General features: G+C 50.2%; 1 protein-coding gene across 7 annotated transcripts in view; it reads right to left on the bottom strand.

Moving 5' to 3' along the window:
- The window catches only part of kif16ba (kinesin family member 16Ba), a 33,457-nt gene that overhangs the window by 3,844 nt on the left and 12,284 nt on the right, over positions 1-17,329 (bottom strand). The window contains exons 13-25 of one of the 7 annotated variants that reach the window (XM_072384022.1): positions 17,168-17,287; positions 17,004-17,055; positions 16,562-16,699; positions 15,549-15,631; positions 15,392-15,480; positions 14,932-14,964; positions 14,599-14,652; positions 12,437-13,768; positions 9,417-9,575; positions 8,602-8,710; positions 4,358-4,405; positions 3,592-3,639; positions 4-2,987 (exon numbers count right to left, since the gene is read on the bottom strand). In XM_072384022.1, coding sequence (XP_072240123.1) covers positions 510-2,987; positions 3,592-3,639; positions 4,358-4,405; positions 8,602-8,710; positions 9,417-9,575; positions 12,437-13,768; positions 14,599-14,652; positions 14,932-14,964; positions 15,392-15,480; positions 15,549-15,631; positions 16,562-16,699; positions 17,004-17,055; positions 17,168-17,287 — 4,743 coding nt within the window. In that variant the 3' untranslated portion in view covers positions 4-509. Of the gene's footprint in view, positions 1-3; positions 2,988-3,591; positions 3,640-4,357; positions 4,406-8,601; positions 8,711-9,416; positions 9,576-12,436; positions 13,769-14,598; positions 14,653-14,931; positions 14,965-15,391; positions 15,481-15,548; positions 15,632-16,561; positions 16,700-17,003; positions 17,056-17,167; positions 17,288-17,329 lie in introns of those variants that run through there. The other 6 variants (XM_072384023.1, XM_072384026.1, XM_072384025.1 and 3 more) reach the window with 6 other exon arrangements.

The raw sequence follows: 17,329 nt of genomic DNA, 5'->3' as shown, positions 1-17,329 counted from the left end.
CAGAAGAAGTCATCAGGACAAAAAAGAAAGGCAAGGAGGAAAGAGAAAGGAGGAGGAAAGAGAGGAAGAGAATAAAAGAATGACCCAGAAAGGGAGATTACACTGTGGGTGTTTATCCTGAGACTGAGCAACTCTGCACCGAAATAACGAGATAAAAGACGAGTTAAAGTTCAATCTTTATTGTTATGTTAACAGATGTTACCTGAACACACCGTAAGAAAAACACGAACATGTTTCATTTCAATTTAAATCTTAATTATCTTTGACCAGATTTCACAATTAAGTAACGTCATCGTCTTCATAAATACATACAAACGGTTTGCATTCAGCATTTTTACATATTATCCAAATAATTGAAGATATAAGATGGAAACTTCATGTTTCGTGACAATTAATAACTGAAAAGTTTAAAAAAGAAAAGCTTTAAAATATTTCCCACGTGTCCATTTCCCCTTTTTAATCCATCATCTTATTCCTTTACATGTTCACACATGAGGGAAAGTCTGGCCTCAGACACACAGATTATTTATGAGGACCTGAGCTTCTGAGGAGCAGCCGAACACCAACTTCCAGGAGTCACTGGGGCTGCTGCCAGAGGGCAGTTCAGCTGAGCTCCGCCTCAACTCCACCTTCCGCTTCAGACTTTGTTGCTTCTGCGTTTTAAAGACGATATCAACGGCCAAGCAATTATCGTTCCTCCTCACGATTAGGCACCTGATGTCTGAGCGCTGGCGCAGTTTGAGCTTCTGAAATTGGGGCTGGGTGGGGATCATACTGGACCCCCGCGGCACCGGATGGAAGACTCCATCCTCCTGGACAACAGCAACATGAGTGTCTGTCAGAAGGAACTGGAAGATGGCGTCCTGATAGACTCGGGTGGAGTTCTTGACCCTGACACTGGTGTAGAGCAGAGGACAGACATCGGCCAGGGAAGGTTTTCCGGGACCGGTCATATTCCCGTGGACCACGTAGAGCAGGTCTGCGAGGACCCGCTTGAACCTGGAGGTCACATGAAAGCCGGTGTCCAGGACGATGTCGGGAACATTTGACGTCCAATCCAGAGAGAGGACCGCGAGGTCGTCGGAGAGCAAAGGGTGACCTTCGGTGGCGTCAGGAAACTTGTCAGGGGAGTGGGCCTTGAGTAAGGCCTTGCAGAACTCCTGGGTGAGCTGCTTGTTGTGGGTGAAGACGGCCAAAACAGTGTCTTCACTGCAGCCAATTAGGCGGATATGCTGCCCTGCCAAACTAATCTGGACCTCCTTGATTTCCATAAGTTTAAAATGATGAAAAATACTCAAGTTGTTCTTAGAATCTGTGCCAGCTGAGACTACGGTAACAGCTTTTTCTGACAAAAGCAAACATGCCGGTTTTGGGAACGGTTGCTTATGATTGGCTGCATTGAGCCAGAAAACACTCAGGAGTTTTCCGGCTTGCCTTTGAGAAGACAGAGATTCCAAACTTTCCAGGATCTCGTGGGATGAAAGCGTCTTCAGCTGAGACAAAGCTGGCGGCAGCTCGACCAGCTCCTGGTGAAATACCTCAGGACTCGTGTCTTTAAGCGAGGACACGGAGCCCTCGGGCCAGACCGAGACGCCCGGGATCGCAGACATGCCACAACCCTGAAGAGGACCAAGAGCGCAATCCCTCGTCAGATCCACCAGCTGGACCTTGTTTTCTGCCATTTTACGAGGTTCTGGCACTCGCTGAAGCTGCCTACGGTGAATGAGATCTTTGGACATCATGGTCACGTACTGAGAGAGGACTACCTTCATGTCATCCACTCCCACACTTCGGATGATGTCATGTGTTCCCTGCAGTCGTCTCTCCGCATCTTTGTAAGCTTCTGAAAACTTTTCCGTAAAATATCCCAAAGCATAGCTCCTGCTGGCCGACACTTTCTCTCCTTCTTCAGGTTTCATTTGACCAGTAACGGCCTCCTTCGAATCCTGCCTGGGGTCACTACCAGAGATCTGCTCATGTGAGGATTGCTCCTCGGAAAGGTCCGATTCTTCTGTCCTCCATGGGTAAGGTGCTTGGTTCTTGACTTTTTCCAAGTACTCCCAAATGTAGCTCTTGTTGGCAGTCGCTTTCTCTCCTTCTGCATCTTTTTCTTGATTGATTTTCCCACCGATGGCTTCCCCTGAACCGTGCTTCGGGTCATTACCAGAGAACTGCGCCTGTGGCGACTGATCCTTGGACAGTTCATGTTCTCCTGTCCTCCATACGAACTGTGCCTGGTTCTTGACTCTCGTAAAGTACTCCCAAACGTAGCTCCCGCCGGCCGACACCTTCTCTCCATCTCCATCTTTTTCTTGACCCATTTGACCATTGATGGCTTCCTCTGGATCGATGCCAGAGCTCTGCCACTTGGTTGGTTGATCTCTGGACACGTCGGACTCTTCTGCCCACATTGGTTTATTCGCTTGGTTCTGGAAGTATTTCCAAACGTAGCTGATTTTGGACGACACATTCTCTGATTCTACAGATTTAATTTGACCAATGGCTTCCTTTGAGTGCTGCTTGGTGCTGATGTCGTCACGGTTTGAGCTCTGCAGCTTTGAAAAACCCAACTCCTCTCTTGCTGGATCAGGTGTTTGGTTCTGGACCTTTTCCTTATTGGAGCGTTCCTTCAACAGCAACTCCTGCTTCATATCATCAGAAACACAGCAAGCCGAGTCCCCTCTTCTTCTATCAGGAATATTCCCCTTTTCACCCAATCCGTTGGTCTCAGTGTCTGCTGAGGAGATGGAAATCTCCTCTCGTCCACCAACAGCTCGGACCGGTTTCTGTACAGGAATATCCACTTCTCCTTTCCACCACATGTTCTGGTCACCATCTTTTTCAGTTTCGGCTTCAGCTGCAGGTTCTACTTGATGTTCTCTGTGAGGCTTTAAGAGGTCTGGTTCTTCCAACATGTTCTCTTGGACTTCAGGAGGAGAGCTTGTCTCAAACTCTGGGGAGGGCAGGAAGCTAGACCGGCAGGCTTTCTGTGTGCACAAGGGGGAGTCCGTGACTACATCGGCTACGATGGGAAGGACCTTTGAATTATAGTCCATAATCCACCCAATGAGAATTACAGCTCTTCCAATCACCAGGTGCACAGGTGAGTTTTAAGTGATTTGAACAGTGAAGAGATTTTCCATGCAAATTAAGTTGGAATCAAAGGAAAATAAACCACATCCTGCCTAAAAACAAAAACCAGCATCCGGAAATTCGACTCAAAACGCTTCAATGGTTTTGGAAATGAAGGACTTTGGGACAAAACTATCTGACAAGTTTAAGTTATTTTACCACCTAAACCAACTTTAAGTGTTGCCACACTTTCAAAGCCAACAGATCGCAAAGTTTTACCTTCGCAAATGTTCTTTAACGCTCAAATCAGCATCAAACCAAAGGAGAACTAAAATCTACCCGTCTGCAGATTCCTGAAGATTTAAAAATATCAAATCCTCCATTTCCCCAAAATTAAACTATTCACATGAACATGAACAAAACATTAATTTAATACAAACAGAAAGAACTGCTGTCATTTTAAAAGGATCCCAGATTTTCAGAATGATTCCCGTTAGTCCAATAAAATCTGGGACTTACCTCATATTTAAGTCTCCTTGGATTCACGTTTTTCAGCTTTTCATCATCCTGAAAACAACAAAATTAAACATAAACAGAATATTCATTATAAAACTGCCACATACCAAGCAGCATTTTTAAATCAAGCATCAAATTCTTTGATTATGAGGAAAAGGGATTGAACCGATCCGATATTTGGATCAGATATCGGTCCGATGTGGACAAAATATATGGATCAGTTATCGGAAAGCAGGATAAGTTTAATGAGCAAATATTTAAACCTGAAGCTAATATTTAAACCTGAAGCTAATATTTAAACCTGAAGCTAATATTTAAACCTGAAGCTAATATTTAAACCTGAAGCTAATATTTAAACCTGAAGCTAATATTTAAACCTGAAGCTAATATTTAAACCTGAAGCTAATATTTAAACCTGAAGCTAATATTTAAACCTGAAGCTAATATTTAAACCTGAAGCTAATATTTAAACCTGAAGCTAATATTCAAACCTGAAGCTAATATTTAAACCTGAAGCTAATATTTAAACCTGAAGCCTTGCACATAGTGAGGTGAACAGTTTGTAAATTCAATAATGGTATCGGATCGGGTATTGACCGATATTCAAAACCCAGATATCGGAATCGGTATCAAAAAAGTTGGATTGGTGCATCCCAAGATTGAACAGAACCAGGACAAATAAAACCCAGGTAGAGCCCAAAGAACCCCAGCTTCACCGGAGGAGACATGCAGATTAAACAAAAGAAGGGCTGGAGGGTCCTGGTCTTACCTCCTCTGTTAACCTAACAGAGCTACAGTCGCTAACCTCCTCCTCCTCCTGCAGGGTTAAAGAGCTGAATATCAGTTCCACACAGAAACACTCACAGTTCACAGCTGCTGCAGCTTAATGCTTTCATATGAATCCGACTTTAAAGGATACAAATCAACCGACTGCAAGAAGCTTCATGTACAAACTGCAGGAAGAACCAGAATTTATTTTAAAGTGGACCAAAACTATTACAGAATGTTTTCCAGTGGTTCATCCTAACTGCTCACAGCTTATTCAGGGAGAAAGGAGCTCCGACGCTTCCTTAAGGATCTCCTTTAGGAAACACCGGACCGTCCTTCCTGAGAGAAAGGAGCTCCGACGCTTCCTTAAGGATCTCCTTTAGGAAACACCGGACCATCCTTCCTGAGAGAAAGGAGCTCCGACGCTTCCTTAAGGATCTCCTTTAGGAAACGCCGGACCGTCCTTCCTGAGAGAAAGGAGCTCCGACGCTTCCTTAAGGATCTCCTTTAGGAAACACCGGACCGTCCTTTAGGAGAGAAAGGAGCTCCGACGCTTCCTTAAGGATCTCCTTTAGGAAACACCGGACCGTCCTTCATGAGAGAAAGGAGCTCCGACGCTTCCTTAAGGATCTCCTTTAGGAAACACCGGACCGTCCTTCAGGAGAGAAAGGAGCTCCGACGCTTCCTTAAGGATCTCCTTTAGGAAACACCGGACCGTCCTTCCTGAGAGAAAGGAGCTCCGACGCTTCCTTAAGGATCTCCTTTAGGAAACACCGGACCGTCCTTTAGGAGAGAAAGGAGCTCCGACGCTTCCTTAAGGATCTCCTTTAGGAAACACCGGACCGTCCTTCAGGAGAGAAAGGAGCTCCGACGCTTCCTTAAGGATCTCCTTTAGGAAACACCGGACCGTCCTTCATGAGAGAAAGGAGCTCCGACGCTTCCTTAAGGATCTCCTTTAGGAAACACCGGACCGTCCTTCAGGAGAGAAAGGAGCTCCGACGCTTCCTTAAGGATCTCCTTTAGGAAACACCGGACCGTCCTTTAGGAGAGAAAGGAGCTCCGACGCTTCCTTAAGGATCTCCTTTAGGAAACACCGGACCGTCCTTCCTGAGAGAAAGGAGCTCCGACGCTTCCTTAAGGATCTCCTTTAGGAAACACCGGACCGTCCTTCATGAGAGAAAGGAGCTCCGACGCTTCCTTAAGGATCTCCTTTAGGAAACACCTGACCGTCCTTCCTGAGAGAAAGGAGCTCCGACGCTTCCTTAAGGATCTCCTTTAGGAAACACCGGACCGTCCTTCCTGAGAGAAAGGAGCTCCGACGCTTCCTTAAGGATCTCCTTTAGGAAACACCGGACCGTCCTTTAGGAGAGAAAGGAGCTCCGACGCTTCCTTAAGGATCTCCTTTAGGAAACACCGGACCGTCCTTCCTGAGAGAAAGGAGCTCCGACGCTTCCTTAAGGATCTCCTTTAGGAAACACCGGACCGTCCTTCATGAGAGAAAGGAGCTCCGACGCTTCCTTAAGGATCTCCTTTAGGAAACACCGGACCGTCCTTCATGAGAGAAAGGAGCTCCGACGCTTCCTTAAGGATCTCCTTTAGGAAACACCGGACCGTCCTTCATGAGAGAAAGGAGCTCCGACGCTTCCTTAAGGATCTCCTTTAGGAAACACCGGACCGTCCTTCATGAGAGAAAGGAGCTCCGACGCTTCCTTAAGGATCTCCTTTAGGAAACACCGGACCGTCCTTCCTGAGAGAAAGGAGCTCCGACGCTTCCTTAAGGATCTCCTTTAGGAAACACCGGACCGTCCTTCATGAGAGAAAGGAGCTCCGACGCTTCCTTAAGGATCTCCTTTAGGAAACACCGGACCGTCCTTCCTGAGAGAAAGGAGCTCCGACGCTTCCTTAAGGATCTCCTTTAGGAAACACCGGACCGTCCTTCCTGAGAGAAAGGAGCTCCGACGCTTCCTTAAGGATCTCCTTTAGGAAACACCGGACCGTCCTTCCTGAGAGAAAGGAGCTCCGACGCTTCCTTAAGGATCTCCTTTAGGAAACACCGGACCGTCCTTCCTGAGAGAAAGGAGCTCCGACGCTTCCTTAAGGATCTCCTTTAGGAAACACCGGACCGTCCTTCATGAGAGAAAGGAGCTCCGACGCTTCCTTAAGGATCTCCTTTAGGAAACACCGGACCGTCCTTCCTGAGAGAAAGGAGCTGCTATGCTTCCTTAAGGATCTCCTTTAGGAAACACCGGACCGTCCTTCCTGAGAGAAAGGAGCTCCGACGCTTCCTTAAGGATCTCCTTTAGGAAACACCGGACCGTCCTTCCTGAGAGAAAGGAGCTCCGACGCTTCCTTAAGGATCTCCTTTAGGAAACACCGGACCGTCCTTCCTGAGAGAAAGGAGCTCCGACGCTTCCTTAAGGATCTCCTTTAGGAAACACCGGACCGTCCTTCAGGAGAGAAAAGAGCTCCGACGCTTCCTTAAGGATCTCCTTTAGGAAACACCGGACCGTCCTTTAGGAGAGAAAGGAGCTCCGACGCTTCCTTAAGGATCTCCTTTAGGAAACACCGGACCGTCCTTCAGGAGAGAAAGGAGCTCCGATGCTTCCTTAAGGATCTCCTTTAGGAAACACCGGACCGTCCTTCAGGAGAGAAAGGAGCTCCGACGCTTCCTTAAGGATCTCCTTTAGGAAACACCGGACCGTCCTTCATGAGAGAAAGGAGCTCCGACGCTTCCTTAAGGATCTCCTTTAGGAAACACCGGACCGTCCTTCCTGAGAGAAAGGAGCTCCGACGCTTCCTTAAGGATCTCCTTTAGGAAACACCGGACCGTCCTTTAGGAGAGAAAGGAGCTCCGACGCTTCCTTAAGGATCTCCTTTAGGAAACACCGGACCGTCCTTCCTGAGAGAAAGGAGCTCCGACGCTTCCTTAAGGATCTCCTTTAGGAAACACCGGACCGTCCTTCCTGAGAGAAAGGAGCTCCGACGCTTCCTTAAGGATCTCCTTTAGGAAACACCGGACCGTCCTTTAGGAGAGAAAGGAGCTCCGACGCTTCCTTAAGGATCTCCTTTAGGAAACACCGGACCGTCCTTCCTGAGAGAAAGGAGCTCCGACGCTTCCTTAAGGATCTCCTTTAGGAAACACCGGACCGTCCTTCCTGAGAGAAAGGAGCTCCGACGCTTCCTTAAGGATCTCCTTTAGGAAACACCGGACCGTCCTTCATGAGAGAAAGGAGCTCCGACGCTTCCTTAAGGATCTCCTTTAGGAAACACCGGACCGTCCTTCAGGAGAGAAAAGAGCTCCGACGCTTCCTTAAGGATCTCCTTTAGGAAACACCGGACCGTCCTTCCTGAGAGAAAGGAGCTCCGACGCTTCCTTAAGGATCTCCTTTAGGAAACACCGGACCGTCCTTCAGGAGAGAAAGGAGCTCCGACGCTTCCTTAAGGATCTCCTTTAGGAAACACCGGACCGTCCTTCATGAGAGAAAGGAGCTCCGACGCTTCCTTAAGGATCTCCTTTAGGAAACACCGGACCGTCCTTCCTGAGAGAAAGGAGCTCCGACGCTTCCTTAAGGATCTCCTTTAGGAAACACCGGACCGTCCTTCATGAGAGAAAGGAGCTCCGACGCTTCCTTAAGGATCTCCTTTAGGAAACACCGGACCGTCCTTCCTGAGAGAAAGGAGCTCCGACGCTTCCTTAAGGATCTCCTTTAGGAAACACCGGACCGTCCTTCCTGAGAGAAAGGAGCTCCGACGCTTCCTTAAGGATCTCCTTTAGGAAACACCGGACCGTCCTTCCTGAGAGAAAGGAGCTCCGACGCTTCCTTAAGGATCTCCTTTAGGAAACACCGGACCGTCCTTCCTGAGAGAAAGGAGCTCCGACGCTTCCTTAAGGATCTCCTTTAGGAAACACCGGACCGTCCTTCAGGAGAGAAAGGAGCTCCGACGCTTCCTTAAGGATCTCCTTTAGGAAACACCGGACCGTCCTTCATGAGAGAAAGGAGCTCCGACGCTTCCTTAAGGATCTCCTTTAGGAAACACCGGACCGTCCTTCCTGAGAGAAAGGAGCTCCGACGCTTCCTTAAGGATCTCCTTTAGGAAACACCGGACCGTCCTTCCTTTTATTAACCTTTATTCACACAGGGTCTCATTTACTAGAGAGACCTACAGAGCATTATATTTACGGTTTTATGTTTCACTTCTAAACTCTGATAAAAAGCTTAGTTAAAGTAATAAAGAGAGTCTTACTCTGAGCGATTCACAGGACAGAGACAGATCCATGCTGCTGTCGCCGCCGTTCAGAAGGTTCATCTTACGCAGCCGCCGCTGGACTTCCTCTTCGATGTACGTATTTATCCTGATGACAAAGAAATAAGAGTAACCAGCCTGGAACCAGCCTGGAACCAGCATGTAGAACCAGCATGTAGAACCAGCCTGGAACCAGCCTGGAACCAGCCTGGAACCAGCCTGGAACTAGCCTGGAACTAGCCTGGAACCAGCCTGGAACCAGCATGTAGAACCAGCCTGGAACTAGCCTGGAACCAGCCTGGAACCAGCATGTAGAACCAGCCTGGAACCAGCCTGAAATCAGCCTGTAGAACCAGCCTGTGGAACCAGCCTGGAACCTGCCTGGAACCAGCCTGAAATCAGCCTGTAGAACCAGCCTGTAGAACCAGCCTGTAGAACCAGCCTGGAACCAGCATGTAGAACCAGCCTGGAACCAGCCTGGAACCAGCCTGGAACCAGCCTGGAACTAGCCTGGAACTAGCCTGGAACCAGCCTGGAACCAGCATGTAGAACCAGCCTGGAACTAGCCTGGAACTAGCCTGGAACCAGCCTGGAACCAGCATGTAGAACCAGCCTGGAACCAGCCTGAAATCAGCCTGTAGAACCAGCCTGTGGAACCAGCCTGGAACCAGCCTGGAACCAGCCTGAAATCAGCCTGTAGAACCAGCCTGTGGAACCAGCCTGGAACCTGCCTGGAACCAGCCTGTAGAACCAGCCTGTAGAACCAGCCTGTAGAACCAGCCTGGAACCAGCCTGTAGAACCAGGTGTGGCGTACCTGTCGTCTGACAGAGGAATCAGAGTGTTCAGGCTCTGGATGTGGCTGACGGGGGAGCTGCTGTGAGCCATCTTTTCCTCGGTACCGATCGAGTGGGTCCGGCTGTTTTCGTCGCCCTCGCTGATCCGCTGTCGCAGCTTCTGGATCTCACGCTCGACCCTGCAGAGAAATAAAGAAATAAATCAACAAAGCGACTCAGAGCTCTGAACCATCTTCACTCTCAGCTCTGAACCATCTTCACTCTCAGCTCTGAACCATCTTCACACTCAGCTCTGAACCATCTTCACTCTCGGCTCTGAACCATCTTCACACTCGGCTCTGAACCATCTTCACTCTCAGAGCTCTGAACCATCTTCACACTCGGCTCTGAACCATCTTCACTCTCAGAGCTCTGAACCATCTTCACACTCGGCTCTGAACCATCTTCACTCTCAGCTCTGAACCATCTTCACTCTCAGCTCTGAACCATCTTCACTCTCAGCTCTGAACCATCTTCACTCTCGGCTCTGAACCATCTTCACACTCGGCTCTGAACCATCTTCACTCTCAGCTCTGAACCATCTTCACTCTCGGCTCTGAACCATCTTCACTCTCGGCTCTGAACCATCTTCACACTCGGCTCTGAACCATCTTCACTCTCAGAGCTCTGAACCATCTTCACTCTCAGCTCTGAACCATCTTCACTCTCAGCTCTGAACCATCTTCACACTCGGCTCTGAACCATCTTCACTCTCAGCTCTGAACCATCTTCACTCTCAGCTCTGAACCATCTTCACTCTCGGCTCTGAACCATCTTCACACTCAGAGCTCTGAACCATCTTCACACTCAGCTCTGAACCATCTTCACTCTCAGCTCTGAACCATCTTCACACTCAGCTCTGAACCATCTTCACTCTCAGAGCTCTGAACCATCTTCACACTCAGCTCTGAACCATCTTCACTCTCAGCTCTGAACCATCTTCACACTCAGCTCTGAACCATCTTCACTCTCAGCTCTGAACCATCTTCACTCTCAGAGCTCTGAACCATCTTCACTCTCAGAGCTCTGAACCATCTTCACTCTCAGAGCTCTGAACCATCTTCACTCTCAGAGCTCTGAACCATCTTCACTCTCTCAGCTCTGAACCATCTTCACTCTCAGAGCTCTGAACCATCTTCACTCTCAGAGCTCTGAACCATCTTCACTCTCTCAGCTCTGAACCATCTTCACTCTCAGAGCTCTGAACCATCTTCACTCTCAGCTCTGAACCATCTTCACACTCAGCTCTGAACCATCTTCACTCTCTCAGCTCTGAACCATCTTCACTCTCAGCTCTGAACCATCTTCACACTCAGCTCTGAACCATCTTCACTCTCAGCTCTGAACCATCTTCACTCTCAGCTCTGAACCATCTTCACACTCAGCTCTGAACCATCTTCACTCTCAGCTCTGAACCATCTTCACACTCAGAGCTCTGAACCATCTTCACACTCAGAGCTCTGAACCATCTTCACTCTCAGCTCTGAACCATCTTCACTCTCAGAGCTCTGAACCATCTTCACTCTCAGCTCTGAACCATCTTCACACTCAGCTCTGAACCATCTTCACTCTCAGCTCTGAACCATCTTCGCTCTCGGCTCTGAACCATCTTCACACTCAGCTCTGAACCATCTTCACTCTCAGAGCTCTGAACCATCTTCACTCTCGGCTCTGAACCATTTTCACTCTCAGCTCTGAACCATCTTCACACTCAGAGCTCTGAACCATCTTCACACTCAGAGCTCTGAACCATCTTCACTCTCAGCTCTGAACCATCTTCACTCTCAGAGCTCTGAACCATCTTCACTCTCAGAGCTCTGAACCATCTTCACTCTCAGCTCTGAACCATCTTCACACTCAGCTCTGAACCATCTTCACACTCAGAGCTCTGAACCATCTTCACTCTCAGCTCTGAACCATCTTCACTCTCAGAGCTCTGAACCATCTTCACTCTCAGCTCTGAACCATCTTCACTCTCAGCTCTGAACCATCTTCACTCTCAGCTCTGAACCATCTTCACTCTCAGCTCTGAACCATCTTCACTCTCAGCTCTGAACCATCTTCACTCTCGGCTCTGAACCATCTTCACTCTCAGCTCTGAACCATCTTCACTCTCAGCTCTGAACCATCTTCACTCTCAGCTCTGAACCATCTTCACTCTCAGCTCTGAACCATCTTCACACTCAGAGCTCTGAACCATCTTCACACTCAGAGCTCTGAACCATCTTCACTCTCAGCTCTGAACCATCTTCACTCTCAGAGCTCTGAACCATCTTCACTCTCAGCTCTGAACCATCTTCACACTCAGCTCTGAACCATCTTCACTCTCAGCTCTGAACCATCTTCGCTCTCGGCTCTGAACCATCTTCACACTCAGCTCTGAACCATCTTCACTCTCAGAGCTCTGAACCATCTTCACTCTCGGCTCTGAACCATTTTCACTCTCAGCTCTGAACCATCTTCACACTCAGAGCTCTGAACCATCTTCACACTCAGAGCTCTGAACCATCTTCACTCTCAGCTCTGAACCATCTTCACTCTCAGAGCTCTGAACCATCTTCACTCTCAGAGCTCTGAACCATCTTCACTCTCAGAGCTCTGAACCATCTTCACTCTCAGCTCTGAACCATCTTCACACTCAGAGCTCTGAACCATCTTCACTCTCAGCTCTGAACCATCTTCACTCTCAGAGCTCTGAACCATCTTCACTCTCAGCTCTGAACCATCTTCACTCTCAGCTCTGAACCATCTTCACTCTCAGCTCTGAACCATCTTCACTCTCAGCTCTGAACCATCTCACTCTCAGCTCTGAACCATCTTCACTCTCGGCTCTGAACCATCTTCACTCTCAGCTCTGAACCATCTTCACACTCAGCTCTGAACCATCTTCACTCTCAGCTCTGAACCATCTTCACTCTCAGCTCTGAACCATCTTCACTCTCAGAGCTCTGAACCATCTTCACTCTCAGCTCTGAACCATCTTCACACTGCAGGTTCTGACCTCTGCTGGTCCAGTTCGGCTCCTGTCCTCGTGGCCCTGCCCACCGAGCTCTTGAGCCTCTGCTCCTCGGAGTCCGGCTCCAGGGAGGTGCTGCGCCTCAGGGCCGAATGCCTCCGCTCCAGCCGAGCCACGGCCTGCTCCATCGCCTCCCGCTGCTGCTTCTCCTTGGACTCCAGGATCTCCTTCTCCTTCCTCCTCACCTTCTCTTCCTGCCGCGCCACGTTAGCCGTGAACTCGTAGGTCTCCTGCAGCTGCTGCAGCTGCTGGGCGCTGCTCCAGTGGAGGTTCAGCTTCTCCTCCTTGTCCTCCAGCTCCTTCTCCACCTGGTACAGCGTGTTGTCCAGCCCCAGCGGGCCGCCGCAGTTCCCGTTGCTGCCGCCGCTACGCTCCAGCGTCTCCGCGGCTCTCTGCTTCTCCTCGGCCAGCGCTGGGAGGATGCTGTCGGCCAGGTTGGCGAGCTGCCGCTCCTTAAACTGCAGCCGGTGCTCCGCCTGTTTGACCAGCTGCTCCTCCTGGCAGACGGCGGTGGCGTCCTGCGCTCCCTTCAGCTGGCGCTCCTTCAGGCTGTGGCTGAGGAGCAGCAGCGTGTTGCGCTCGGCGGCGACCTCCTTCTCCAGGCGCTCGCTCTGCTGTTGGAGCCCCTCCTCCAGCTGGCCCAGCTCCTTCACCTGAGCTGCTTTGAAGTCTGTGTACCGGCTCTGGGCGGAGCGCGACTCCTTGCTGGCGTCTTCCCTGTCCGTCCGCTCCGCCGCCTCTTTGGCTCGAAGGAGCGTTTCTCTGATCTCGGCCAGCGCTCGCCGCTCGTCCTCCAGGCGCCGGGCGTCCTCGCGGGTCAGCAGGGCCGTGGCCGCCTCGTGCTTCTCCCTCAGCTGCTCCTCCAGCCTCCCCACCAGACTCAGCTGCTCCCGCTCCTGCTCCTCCAGCCGCCGCCGCTCCATCTCCAGCCGAACTCGCTGCTCCTCGCGCTCCCTCTTCAGCCTCTCCAGCTCGCGGTAGATCTCCGTCTGCTCTGCAGCCTCCTGCTGCTGCCGCTTCTCCTCGTCCTCCTCCTCTGCTTCACCCTCCCGCTGCTGTTTTCCACGCCCTCTCTGCTGGAGCTCCACCCCCTGGATCTCGGAGCGCCGCTCCTCCTCAAAGCGCTCCTTCTCAGCCAGGAAGTCTCGCAGGCGGCTCTCGATGTCCTGACTGCGGTGGTGGAGGCTCTCCTCCTGACGGAGGATACGCTGCTGCACCTCCTCAGACTCCTTGCGCTGACTCTCCACCTCCTGTTGGAGGCGCTCCAGCTCCGCCTTCTCGCTCTGCTGCTTCTCCTCCATCTCTTTGATCAGCCTCCTGCAGAAACAAAGCGAACATGCCGTCTGTTTCAGCTCTGGGGGATAAAATCATGAATGAAACTCGACGTCTCAGTCAGAAAAACTCTGAGCGCCACATAAATGAAGATCTTCCAGTTGTTGGAAACATTCCATATCAGGTCTAAAACTATTCAAAGGTCCAGAACTAACAGCTGATCTCAGTACAACTCAGTGCAGCTCAGTGTTAAACTCTCACATCCTTCTGGCTGGAGGGATAACATCATGAATGAAACTCAACGTCTCAGATATCCGTCAGAAAAACTCTGAGCGCCACATAAATGAAGATCTTCCAGTTGTTGGAAACATTCCAAGTCAGGTCTAAAACTATTCAAAGGTCCAGAACTAACAGCTGATCTCGGCACAATCTCACATCCTGAGCTCTTCTGGCTTGAGGGGTGCCCCAAGGCTCCATCCTGGGACTCTTTTCTTTGTGATAAACACCACCTTCTTTGACCTGGCCACCTGTTTGTGGCTCCTTGTATCAGATTAAACCAAACTGTTGACCCCACGACCTCAGCATGAAGGCTCTCTAAGACTATTGATCTTCTCTTCAACATGACTTTAACATAAAATTCAAACATTGTGTCCTGAAGTGGAAGCACCTACAAATACAGATGTGGACCTCTGGACCTGTTCTACTTGAAGATTATCCATTAAACAGATTTAGAGTTTCTGACTGAACTGAAGTCAGAATTATCTTCATCTCTCCAAAGTTTCTTTGGATCAAAGAATGAAAGTTCAGCCTCTTTAAAGCTTTCTGAACAAAACAAAATCTCTGGATTTATAGACCGAATCATCCAGTTTGGTTACCTTTTCATCTCCAGTTTCTCCAGCTCTTCTCGCTGCTGCCTCTCAAACTCCAACCTGGCAACACAAACGCCTCCATCAGCTTCTTTTCTCATCAGCCAGAAAGCAGAGAGGACATGTGACACCACAACAGATGCAGTCGGTGAAAGCAGCGAATGAAGGTAAAAAAACAAGCTTTAAATGCAATGAAATGCCAGGCAGGGACACGTCAAGCTGATGAGCCAAATAAAAACCAAAAACACACAGTGAGGGTTGAGGTGGAGACACGAGACGGGTCAACAAGCTACTCTGGGTCAACACGGGACAGTTAGACAGGAAGTGGGTGGCTGAGTCTACCTGAGGAAGACGGGGCCCTTCTCAGTGAAGAGACTGTCAACAACAGGGTGGACACAGTTAATTCATTTACTCACATCGTGGAGAGAGGACAGAAAACGGTTTGATCGTTCTGTTCAGCACATATACCAAGAAAGAAAGTCCTCAAACACTCAGTGACACTCATCTGGAGCGGATCCATAATGTTTCAGGGAGCTAAGAGAGGAAACTGTTATGATAAAGAGAATCAGATCAAGCTTTGCCCTGCTCAGAGGATCAGGCTTTAAATGAAGTTTAGGACGATCGGGGCACGTTTTTATTCATTTACCAGTTCACGGCTTAAAGAAATGAGCGCCTGGGTTTATCAGGCTGATGAAACAGGGGAGAACTCAACCTGCTGAGGTTGGATGCAGAGGGAAGATGCACGAGAGGTCTGAGCCGATCGCCGCATGCAGCTGATGGCATTTCTGATTGGCTCACTCACCCCGGGTTGTAGAGCATCACGGTGGAGAGGTTCTCACAGGACATGGACAGGTCCGTCATGGACAGGCTGAATGTGGAGAGCAGGCCGCTCTGAGGAGATAAGAGGTGGTTAAATCAGCAGGTTCAGACCCTCCACCTTCAGGGGGTCCAGGTCTCACCTTTCGTTTCTCCCTCAGCTTGGCTGCTTCCTTCGGATGGTTGAACCGAAACATGTTGGTCCTCCCGAGCAGAATGACGGCACCTGCCAACAAACCAACAAACATGAGCATCTGGACCTGGTTCTCAGTGATGGTGACTCAGAGATGGACAGACGGATCGGGGCTTCGTCAGCAGTAATGAGGGCGCTGCTCCGGTCCGTTTGGTGAAGAGGAGCCGGAAGGAGAAGCTTTCAGGTTCCTGCTCCATCTTTGTTCCAACCCTCACCTGAGCTCACAGATCTGGGTTCTGACCCAAAGAAGGAGGTCCTGGATACAAGAGGCTGAAATGAGTTTCCTTCAGAGGGGGGCGGGGCTCAGCCTTAGAGATAGGGGGAGGAGCTCCACCATCCAGAGGGAGGGGCTCCAACATCCGGGGGGAGGAGCTCTACCATCCGGGGGGAGGAGCTCCAACATCCGGGGGGAGGGGCTCCAACATCCAGAGGGAGGAGCTCCAACATCCAGAGGGAGGAGCTCCAACATCCAGAGGGAGGAGCTCCAACATCCAGAGGGAGGAGCTCCAACATCCAGAGGGAGGAGCTCCAACATACAGAGGGAGGAGCTCCAACATCCAGAGGGAGGAGCTCCAACATACAGAGGGAGGAGCTCCAACATCCAGAGGGAGGAGCTCCAACATCCAGAGGGAGGAGCTCCAACATCCAGAGGGAGGAGCTCCAACATACAGAGGGAGGAGCTCCAACATACAGAGGGAGGGGCTCCAACATACAGAGGGAGGAGCTCCAACATACAGAGGGAGGAGCTCCAACATCCAGAGGGAGGGCTCCAACATCCAGAGGGAGGGCTCCAACATCCGGGGGGAGGAGCTCAGAGTAGAGTCGCTGCTCCTCCACATAGAAAGGAGTCATCTGAGGTGGTTCAGCTGAGGTTAGGATGCCTCCTGGGAGGAGGGCCCGGGTCAGAACCAGCAGTTTCACTAAAACAAAGGAAAGTTGGTCAAACGGACATTTGTTCCTCACCTTGGTTGAGCTGCGACGGCTCCGTCGCCTGAACTCCGTTAACCGAACACTGAGCAGCACCGAGCGGCACCAGGGTCACCGTCCCGTTCTGGTTCTCAAACATACAGTGTTCACTCTCCAGGTCCAACCCGTGCAGAACTGCAGGAGGAAATGTTTCCATCAGAAACTGTGCAGCCAATGTCAGCTCAACCTTTCTCACACATCAGAGCCGTGTGGATTTATTTATCATCAACAGAAACAGATCTAAAGATTCCAGCTTTAAGAAAAACAACCGAAGGTTACCCTTCTGTAAACTTCCCCCGTGGAGAATCGTCCTGTTGGACTGTGTAAATCTGTGTGTGAATTATGACGTCCTTTTTACCAACGTGACCCAAACATTCCTCCTTTCACTGTGCTTAAACAGCAGCTTCGTGTGAAGCGAACTGAGAGCTGAAGGACTCACTGATGTCCTGCTCCGTGGAGGCGTCCTCTCGGCCCACGTAGGTCCGTCCCTCCTGAGGAAACAAAACGATGCTCAAACCCTCGTCATCAAACTGTCTTTACAAGAATTCAGCCGTTTATTGGGCTCGGATTTCACTACATGTGCTCCACCAGGTGACCTCTGACCTTCAGGTGGTACAGGATGATGCCGGTGCTGAGCAGGTCGTCGTCGATGCCGATGAGGTGCGGCAGCTCCGAGTCCAACACGACGCCGATGCCCTCTTTCCTCAGAGCGAGAGTCTCCTCCTGCGACATGCAAACATCTCAATGATCCCAATCCAGCCCACG

The sequence above is a fragment of the Leuresthes tenuis genome, unplaced genomic scaffold (assembly GCF_036924035.1).
Source record: "Leuresthes tenuis unplaced genomic scaffold, fLeuTen1.0.hap1 SCAF_4, whole genome shotgun sequence".
NCBI lineage: Eukaryota > Metazoa > Chordata > Actinopteri > Atheriniformes > Atherinopsidae > Leuresthes > Leuresthes tenuis.
The sequence above is the reverse complement of the archived record's forward strand: the minus strand, read 5'-3'. Positions and strand labels throughout refer to the sequence as shown.